General features: G+C 70.5%; 1 protein-coding gene across 1 annotated transcript; it reads right to left on the bottom strand.

Moving 5' to 3' along the window:
- Positions 1-336: 336 nt before the first annotated feature.
- On the bottom strand, positions 337-10208 carry LOC141477875 (gastric inhibitory polypeptide receptor-like). Its single transcript, XM_074167049.1, is given in 14 exon segments — positions 337-513; positions 617-658; positions 1367-1505; positions 2759-2847; positions 2993-3062; positions 3194-3254; positions 3346-3505; positions 5050-5197; positions 5946-6049; positions 8322-8357; positions 8359-8444; positions 8547-8660; positions 8781-8868; positions 10152-10208. Coding segments are annotated over 14 exon segments (1371 nt in total).
- Positions 10209-10931: the final 723 nt, after the last annotated feature.

The following is a 10931-nucleotide window of genomic DNA, read 5'->3' as shown; positions in this document are numbered from 1 at the left end:
ACCCCCCACGCCCCCCAAGCCCCCCCTGACACACACACAACACCCCCCTCCCCGCCCCCCAGCACCCCCCAGCACCCCAAGGTTTTGGGGTCCTGGATCGCCTCCCCCCCCCCCAAAGGTGATGGGAACATCCAGACGCCCCCCCCCCCCCCCAGAACCTCAAGATGGCAGGGACACCCCCCCCCCCCCCCAAAACCCCCCTGCCTCCCCCCCCCCAGCACCCCAAAGGTGACGGGGACCCCCCCCCCAAACGCCCTGACACCCCCCCCCCCCCGAACCCAAAGGTGACAGTGACACCCCCCCGAGCACCCAAGGGTGCCCCCCCCCCCCCCCCTTTCAGCAGCAGCTCTCGGCCATCGGGACCCCCCCGGGATCGGGGGGTGCCGGGCGCTGCCCCCCCCCCACGGCCACGTAGCGTCGGTTTCCGTTGGGGGGGGGGTCCCGGGGGGGTCCGGGGGGGCAGGGGGCGGCCAAGCGGCACCGCTGCCACCCGCGTCGCACCTCCGCCTGCACCTGCGGGCGGGGGGGGGGGGGGGGCACAGCGTCACGACATGTCACGACATAACCCCCCCACCCCCCGGCTCCCCTTCCCCCCCCCCCCCCCGACATGTCGCACCTCCTTGTTGACGAAGCAGTAGAGGACGCTGACGATGAGGCCCTGGGGGGGGAAATTGGAGGGGGGGGTGTATAAGGGGGGTGGACCCCCCCCCCGCAGTCCTGAGCACGCACCCCCCCCCCATCATTGCATCCCCCCCGATTTTAGACACCCCCCCCCCCATTTCAACCCCCCAGTACATCCCCCCCCTCCCCCAATTGCACCTCCCCGTGCCCCCCCCCATTGCAGCACGCCCCCCCCCCATTGCAGCACACCCCCCCCTCATTGCAGGACCACCCCCCCCCATAGCCCCCACCCCCATTGCAGGAGCCCCCCCACGCACCCCCATGCCCCCCCCACCTATTTGCAGCTCCCACCCCTTCCCCCCCCCCCCCCGTTTTCTCCCCCCCCCATTTCATCCCCCCCGATTTTAGACACACACCCCCCCCATTTCAACCCCCCAGTACATCCCCCCCCTCCCCCAATTGCACCTCCCCGTGCCCCCCCCCCCATTGCAGCACCCCCCCCCTCATTGCAGGAGCCCCCCCGCCCCCCCATGCACCCCCATGCCCCCCCACCCATTTACAGCACCCACCCCCTTGCTCCCCCCCCCCCCCCATTGCAGACCCCCCCTGCCTTGTACCCCCATGGCCCCCCCCACTGCAGCCCCCCACCCCCTTTTTCCCTCTCTTTACCCCCCCCCCCCACTGCAGAAGCAAACCCTCGCCCCCCCCCCTTCAATGCCCCCCCCCCCGCGCCCCCCCCCCCCACCTGGGAGGAGGAGAGCAGCAGCTGAAGGCAGAGCCGCACCAGGCGCAGGGTGCCCCCCCCCGCCCCCTCCCCCAGCAGGGCGAAGGCCACCTCGTGCACCCCCAGCAGCGGGATCAGCGTCAGCGTCGACCTGGCCAGCCTGGGGGGGGGGGGGGGGGGGACACAGGGACACCCACCCCTGGTGACCCACACCCCCACCCCCCCCCCCCCCCACACACACACACCCCCCCCCGGGGAGGGATGGGGACCCCCCCAGGGACACATTTGGGGACACATGGGGGGTGTTACGGGGACAGGGACACCCTCAAGGATGGGGGGACCCCCCCCTCGGGGACACACACCCCCCCCGGGGAGGGATGGGGACCCCCCCAGGGACAAACCTGGGGACACATTGGGGGGTGTTACGGGGACAGGGACACCCTCAAGGATGGGGGGACCCCCCCCCCGGGGACACCCCCCCCCCGGGGAGGGATGGGGATGGGGACCCCCCCAGGGACAAACCTGGGGACACATGGGGGGTGTTACGGGGACAGGGACAAGGAGGGGGACACCCCCAGGGACACCCTCAGGGATGGGAGGACCCCCCCCCTCGGGGACACCCCCCTCGGGGACACCACCCCCCCCCGGGGAGGGATGGGGACCCCCCCAGGGACAAACCTGGGGACACATTGGGGGGTGTTACGGGGACAGGGACACCCCCGGGGACACCCTCAAGGATGGGAGGACCCCCCCCCTCGGGGACCCCCCTCTCGGGGACACACACCCCCCCCCGGGGAGGGATGGGGACCCCCCCAGGGACAAACCTGGGGACACATTGGGGGTGTTACAGGGACAGGGACACCCCCGGGGACACCCTCAAGGATGGGAGGACCCCCCCCCTCGGGGACACCCCCCTCGGGGACACACACCCCCCCGGGGAGGGATGGGGACCCCCCCAGGGACACATTTGGGGACACATGGGGGGTGTTACGGGGACAGGGACACCCTCAAGGATGGGGGGACCCCCCCCGTCGGGGACACCCCCCCCCCGGGGAGGGATGGGGATGGGGACCCCCCCAGGGACAAACCTGGGGACACATTGGGGGGTGTTACGGGGACAGGGACACCCTCAAGGATGGGGGGACCCCCCCCCCTCGGAGACGGACACCCCCCCCCGGGGAGGGATGGGGACCCCCCCCCAGGGACACGTCATGGATGGGGACACAGGTGGGAGCCGTGTCCCTGCGTCCCCAAACCGTTGGGGTCCCCCGTGCCCACCCGAAGCGTCCCCACGTGTGTGTGCGTGTGCGTGTGTCCGTCCCCCCCCCGCACACCCCAGTTTTGATTCCCCCCCCCCCCCACCCGGTGTCCCCACCTGACCCTGGTGTCCCCACCTGACCCCGGTGTCCCCACCTGACCCTGGTGTCCCCACGCGACACCTGATGCGCCCGGACTTTGGCCACCAAGATGCGGACGATGCGCACGAAGACCACGAAGTTCACCTGGTGGTGGTGGGGGGGGACACGACACACACACAGGGGTGGTGACACCCCCCCCACACACACACCCCTCCTGCACCTGGGGGGATGGTGGGGGACACGACACACGGCCACCCACCCACCCCCCCCCCATGGCTGTGTCACCCACCGCCACCGCCATCAGGATGGGACAACGGATGATCCACCAAACCGCCGCCTTCTCGTTCCTCTCCCAGCACCTAAAAGGTGGGGGGGGGTAAAGGGGGGGGGGGGGGGGGGATGAGCGTGGTGTCCCCCCCATTGGGGACATCACGGTGTCCCCCCCCGGGCGTGACAAAGCGGGGACGGGGGTGTCCCCCCCCAGCCTCACCCCTCGTTCTCGTAGAGGTACCTCACCACCACCCAGGGCACCACGAAGAGGACGGGGGCTCCTGGAGGGAGGGGGGGACAAGGTTGGGGAGGGGGGGGACACACACGGGGACGGGGGACAAGGTTGAGGGGGGGGGGGGACACGGGGCTCACCCCAGCCGAGGAGGAGGAAGGCGGGGAGGCAGCGCTCGCCGGAGAAGGCCGCCAGCACCAGGAGCTTGTGGAGGAAGAGCCCCTCGGCCAGTAGCCACCCGTAGTTGGCCCCCACGCAGTACTGGGTGAGAGCCTGGGCCAGCCGGCACCCCGCCACCGCCTGCCACCGCGGGGACACCGGCACCGGGGGGGGGGGGGGTGGGGGGCACCAGCCCTTAGATCAGCATGGTGGTGGCACCAACAACGTGGTGGCAACCAACTCGTGGTGGCAACCAACTCATGGTGGGACCAACAGCGTGGTGCCATGATGGGCAACATCATGATGGGACCAGTATCATGGTGGCACCACCATCATGGTGGGACCAACATCATGGTGGCACCAATAGCGTGGTGGCACCAGCATCATTATGGGACCAGCATCGTGGTGGCACCAACTCATGGTGGGACCAACATCATGATGGGACCAGCATCGTGGTGGCACCAGTATCATGGTGGCACCAACAGCATGGTGGCACCAGCATCATGGTGGCACCAATAGCGTGGTGGCACCAGCATCATTATGGGACCAGCATCGTGGTGGCACCAACTCATGGTGGGACCAACATCATGATGGGACCAGCATCATGGTGGCACCAACTCGTGGTGGCACCAACTCATGGTGGGACCAACATCATGATGGGACCAGCATCGTGGTGGCACCAGTATCATGGTGGCACCAACTCATGGTGGCACCACCATCATGGTGGGACCAACATCATGATGGGACCAGTATCATGGTGGGACCAGCATCGTGGTGGCACCAACTCATGATGGGACCAACATCGTGGTGGCACCAACTCATGGTGGCACCAACATCATGATGGGACCAGCATCGTGGTGGCACCAACTCATGGTGGGACAAGCATCATGGTGGGACCAATGTCGTGGTGGCACCAGCATCATGATGGGACCAGCATCGTGGTGGCACCAACTCGTGGTGGCACCAACTCATGGTGGGACCAACATCATGATGGGACCAGCATCGTGGTGGCACCAAGAGCATGGTGGGACCAACATCATGATGGGACCAGCATCGTGGTGGCACCAGTATCATGGTGGCACCAACATCGTGGTGGCACCAACTCATGGTGGGACCAACATCGTGGTGGCACCAGCTTCGTGATGGGACCAGCGTCATGGGATGGGACCAGCCCCCACCCTTGGGTCCCTCACCCCACCGCAGCCCATCACCCCCCACCCTTGGGTACCCCCCACATTGGGTGGCCCCCCTCCATGGGCACGCCCCGATGGGTGTCCCCCCCATGGTTGCCTTGCCCCCCCCATGGTTGCCCCCCTCCCATAGTTGCCCTCCCCCCCCCATAGTTGTCCCCACCATGGTTGCCCCCCCGGGTTGCCCCCCCCCCCCCAGTTGCCCTCCCCATAGTTGCCCCCCCCCCCAGTTGCCCTCCCCATGGCTGCCCCCCCCCCATAATTGCCCTCCCCATGGCTGCCCTCCCCATAGTTGCCCCCCCCATAGTTGCCCCCCCCCACAGTTGCCCCCCCCATGGCTGCCCCCCCCCCCCATAGTTGCCCTCCCCATGGCTGCCCCCCCCCCACAGTTGCCCCCCCCATGGCTGCCCCCCCCCCCATAGTTGCCCCCCCCCCCCCCCATAGTTGTCCCCACCGTGGTTGCCCCCCCGGCTTCCCCCCCCCATGGTTGCCCACCTCCTGGCCCACCAGCTGCAGGGGGTGGCCGGGGCCGGGGCGCAGTCGCCGCTGCAGCAGCGCGTCCCGCGTCAGGATGGCCCCCCCCCGCAGCACGAAGGAGAGGAAGAGGTTGGCGTGGATGAAGTTGCGGGTGCAGCGCAGGCGCCTGCGGGGGGGGCGGAGGGGGGGGGGCGGAGGAGGGGGGACACACAGTGGGTGGCAGCACCCAGGGGTGGGGGGGGGCACACAGCGGTTAGAAGCACCCAGGGGTGCTGGGGGGGGGGGACACAGGAGGTGGCAGACCCCGGGGGGGCAGTGGGAAAGGGGGTGGCATCCCCCTGGGGGGTGCGGGGGGGGGACACAGGGGGTGGCAGACCCTGGGGGTGCGTGAGGGGACAGGGGGTGGCATCGCCCTGGGGGGTGCGGGGGGGGGGACACAGAGGGGGTGGCAGCACCCAGGGGTGTGGGGGGGGGACACAGGAGGTGGCAGACCCTGGGGGGGGGTGGGAAAGGGGGTGGCATCCCCCTGGGGGGTGCGGGGGGGGGAAACAGGAGGTGGCATCCCCTGGGGTGTGCGGGGGGGACACAGAGGGGGTGGCAGCACCCAGGGGTGTGGGGGGGGGGGACACAGGAGGTGGCAGACCCTGGGGGGGGGGTGGGAAAGAGGGTGACATCACCCAAGGGGGTTTGGGGGGGGGACACAGGGGGTGGCAGACCCTAGGGGGGGTGGGAAAGGGGGTGGCATCACCCAAGGGGGTTTGGGGGGGTTTGGGGGGGGGACGGGACACAGGAGGCGGCAGACCCTGGGGGTGCGTGAGGGGACAGGGGGCGGCATCCGCCTGGGGGGGTGCTGGAGGGGGGGGGGGCACTTGGCATTGCCCCGGGTGGGGGGGGTTGCGGGGGGGGGGGGGTACCTGAAGAGCAGCAGCAGCAGCAGGGCCAGCAGGAGGGCGACCAGCGAGAGGGAGTAGCCCACGGTGTAGAGGAGGCGGAACTGCTCCAGCAGCCAGGCCTGGCGCTGCGGGGGGGCACGGTGGGGCGAGGGGGGGGGCACGGTGGGGCGGGGGGGGGGGGGGGGCACGGTGGGGCGACAGGGCACGGCATGGGGCGACATGGCATGGGGTGACACGGTGTGGGGCAACAGGACACAGCATGGGGCAACAAGGCATGGGGTGACACGGTATGGGGCAAGAGGACATAGTATGGGGCAACAGGACACGGGGTGACACGGCATGGGGCAACAGGACACGGCATGGGGCGACAAGGCATGGGGTGACACGGCGTGGGGCAAGAGGATACAGGGTGACACGGCGTGGGACAACACGGCATGGGGCAACAGGACACAGCATGGGGTGACACGGCATGGGGCAAGAGGACACGGCATGGGGCAACAAGGCATGGGGTGACACGGCGTGGGGCAACAGGACACGGGGTGACACGGCGTGGGGCAAGAGGACATAGTATGGGGCAACAGGGCACGAGGCGACACGGTATGGGGCAACAGGAAACAGGGTGACACGGTGTGGGGCAAGAGGACATGGCATGGGGTGACATGGCATGGGGCAACAGGACACGGCATGGGGCAACAAGGCATGGGGTGACACGGCGTGGGGCAACAGGACACGGCATGGGGCAGTAGGACATGACATGGGGCGACACGGCACGGGGCAAGAGGACACGGCGTGGGGCGACAGGACATGGGGTGACACGGCATGGGGCAACAAGGCATGGGGTGACACGGCGTGGGGCGACAGGACATGACATGGGGCAACAGGACACGGGGTGACACGGCACGGGGCAAGAGGACACGGCACGGGGCGACACGGCACGTCAGGGTGCAGCAGGGCACACGTCACGCCAGGCCACGTGTCACGACAGGGCAGATGTCACGGCACGGCCCGGCGGCTCCCGGCACGGCACACGCTTGCAGCGCAGCCCCACCACGCGTGGCGCGGCACGCCGTGGGGCAGGACACGTGTTCAGCCCGGCACGGGGCACGGCACAGGGTGGCACGGGGCACGGCACAGCGTGACACGGCACGGGGCACGGGGCACAGCGTGGCACGGCAGCGTGACACGGCACAGCGTGGCATCGCCCGGAGTGGCACGGCACGGCACCCCACGGCACGGCACCCCATAGCACGGCACGGCACCCCACGGCACCCCATAGCATGGCACCCCACGGCACGGCACAGCACCCCATGGCACCCCATAGCACCCCATAGCATGGCACCCCATGGCACGGCACAGCACCCCATGGCACCCCATAGCACCCCATAGCATAGCACCCCATGGCACCCCATAACATAGCACCCCATGGCACAGCACCCCATGGCACCCCACAACGTGGCACGGCACCCCACGGCCCCCCATGGCACGGCACCCCATGGCACAGCACCCCGTGGTGTGACATCCCATGGCACCCCACAGCGTGGCACGGCACCCCACAGCCCCCCACGGCATGGCACCTCACAGCCCCCCACGGTACGGCACGGCACCCCACGGCACCCCACAAGTGGCACGGCACCCCACAGCCCCCCACGGCATGGCACGGCACCCCACGGCATGGCACCCCACAACATGGCACGGCACCCATCTCCCCACGGCACGGCACCCCACAACATGGCACGGCACCCCACAGCCCCCCACAGCGTGGCACGGCACCCCATGGCACCCCACAACATGGCACGGCACCCCACAGCCCCCCACGGCATGGCACGGCACCCCACGGCACCCCACAACGTGGCACGGCACCCCACAGCTCCCCACGGCACGGCACCCCACAACATGGCACGGCACCCCACAGCCCCCCACAGCGTGGCACGGCACCCCATGGCACCCCACAACATGGCACGGCACCCCACAGCCCCCCACGGCATGGCACGGCACCCCACGGCACCCCACAACGTGGCACGGCACCCCACAGCTCCCCACGGCACGGCACCCCACAACATGGCACGGCACCCCACAGCCCCCCACAGCGTGGCACGGCACCCCACGGCACCCCACAGCGTGGCACAGCACCTCACAGCTCCCCACGGCATGGCACCCCACAACATGGCATGGCACCCATCTCCCCACGGCACCCCACAGCACCCCACGGCACCCCACAACGTGGCACGGCACCCCACAGCCCCCCACGGCATGGCACAGCACCCCACAGCTCCCCACAGCACGGCACCCCACAACATGGCACGGCACCCCACATCTCCCCACGGCACGGCACCCCATGACATGGCACGGCCCCCCCCCCCCCAAGCCCCCCAACGGCCCCCCCCTTGGGACCCCCACCTGCAGCGGCTGCTCCTGGTCCATGTCCTGGCACTGGGGAATGGTCCCTCCAGGGTCGCCCGCTCTCGTCCGTCACCCACCGCCCGTCGGGTCCGCAGCGCCGGGCCACCACCCCTCCCTGCACTGAGCCCCCCCATCCCGTCAACCCCCCCGCGGTGGGGGGGGGTGTGTGTGTGTGACACCCCCAAACACACACACACACACACCCCCGCCCTTAACCCTTACCTCGGTGGTGCCAGGGTAGGGTACCAGGGGGCAGGGGGGAGCTGGTGACGGTGCTGTTGGGGGGCGCGTCCCCCCAACAGGCGTACATGTCGAAGCTGCGGTTGCAGACGGGTCCTTTTTGGGGGGCACGGGGGTTTGGGGGGGGGTGGGGGGGGTGGGTGTCAGGGTTGTCTTCGGTGTGTGTCTCCCGTCCCCCCCCCCCCCCCCCCCCCAACACCCCGTTCCCCCGCTCACCGGGTGCCGGGGGGTCGAGGCGCAGGCGCAACTCGCAGGCGCGACGGTACTCGTGCCAGGCGGCCAGCGTCGCCTGGGCTGAGCGGTCCTCCTGCCGGGGGACACCGCGGGGACACCGCCGTGGGGCAACCGCCGTGGGGCAACCACCATGGGGCAACCACCACGGGAACGCTGCCATGGGGCAAACCACCACAGGGCAACCACCATGGGAACGCTGCCATGGGGACACCACCATGGGGCAACCACCGTGGAGCAACCACCATGGGACAACCACCATGGGGACACCACTATGGGGACACCGCCATGGGGACACCGCCATGGGGCAACCACTGTGGGGACACCACCATGGGGCAACCACCGTGGAGCAACCACCATGGGACAACCACCATGGGGACACCACCATGGGAACACCGCCATGGGGCAACCACTGTGGGAACACCGCCATGGGGCAACCACCGTGGGGCAACCACCATGGGAACACCACCATGGGGCAACCACCAGGGGGACACCACCGTAGGGACACCGCCATGGGAACACCACCATGAGGCAACCACTGTGGGAACACCACCATGGGGCAACCACCACGGGAACGCTGCCATGGGGACACCACCGTGGGGCAACCACCGTGGGGACACCGCCATGGGGCAACTGCCATGGGGCAACCACCATGGGGCAACCACCATGGGAACGCTGCCATGGGGACACCACCATGGGGCAACCACCATGGGAACACCACCATGGGGACACCACCGTGGGGCAACCACCACAGGGACACCGCCATGGGAACACCACCATGGGGCAACCACCGTGGGAACACCACCATGGGGACACCACCGTGGGGCAACCACCACAGGGACACCGCCATGGGAACACCACCATGGGGCAACCACCGTGGGGCAACCACCATGGGGCAACCACCACAGGGACACCGCCATGGGAACACCGCCATGGGGCAACCACTGTGGGGAACACCACCATGGGGACACCACTATGGGGACACCGCCATGGGGACACCGCCATGGGGCAACCACCATGGGAACACCGCCATGGGGCAACCACTGTGGGGACACCACCATGGGGACACCGCCGTGGGGCAACCACCGTGGAGCAACCACCACAGGGACACCCCCATGGGGACACCGCCATGGGGGCAACCACCATGGGGCGACCACGACCGGGGCCACCACCGTAGGGTGACCAGGATGGGGTCACCGTGGTCCCGGTGGGGGTCCTGGTGGGGTGGGGGGTCCCGATGTGACAACGGGAGGGTCCTGGGGGGGGGGGGGTGTGTGTCCCAGCAGGGGGGTTCCTTGGGGGGGGGGGGGGGTGTGTGACATTGGGGGGGGGTGACATTGGGGGGGGGTGTCTCACCTCTGCCCCACGCAGGACCCGGCTGAGCAGGGGGGTGGCCACTGCCTGGTGGCCCATGACGGCGACGGTGGCTCCTGGGGGGGGGGGGGGGGGGGCAGCGGGGGGGGGGGCATACCGGCGCCGCCCCCCCCCCCTCTGACGTGCTCGTTTCCAGGGAGCTGCAGGTTGAGCCCGGTCCCTCCGCGAGGGGGGGGGGGGGGGGACCCGGGGGGGAACACGACGTGGGGGGGGGGGGGGGGGGACGGACACACACACACGACGTGGGGGGGGACACACACACCACCCCGCCCCTCCCCCCGGTGCGCCCCCCCGTGTGTGTGTGTGTGTGTGTCCCCCTCCCCCCCCCCCCCAGGGTCCTGAGAGTCACCCCCGCTGCCCCCCCCCCAAAGTGCCCCCCGTCTCCCCCCCCCCCCCGCTTCACCCCGACACCCCCGAGCGATGCCGGTGCCCCCCCCCCCACACCCCGGTGGCCCCCCCCCCCTGCTGTCCCTTGCCCCCCACCCGGTGTCCCAGGTCCCCCCCCCCGGCGTGTTCGCTGCCCCCCCTGTCCCCTACCCTTCACCCCGACATCCCCCCCCCCCCGGGACACTCAGGTGCCCCCCCCCCCCCCCGCCCCGCCCCCTCCCGGGACCCCCCCCCCGGGACACCCCCCCGGGACCCCCCCCGGTACCGACTCGTCGCGGGGCTCCGCCGCCCTCGGGGCACCGGCACCGGCTCCGGCGGCACCGCCCCCGGGAGAGGCGGGGGCACCGGGGGAGGGGGGCACGGGGGGGGGGGGGC

The sequence above is a fragment of the Numenius arquata genome, unplaced genomic scaffold, assembly GCF_964106895.1.
Source record: "Numenius arquata unplaced genomic scaffold, bNumArq3.hap1.1 HAP1_SCAFFOLD_1732, whole genome shotgun sequence".
Lineage (NCBI taxonomy): Eukaryota > Metazoa > Chordata > Aves > Charadriiformes > Scolopacidae > Numenius > Numenius arquata.
This window is presented reverse-complemented; position numbering and strand designations above follow the sequence as displayed.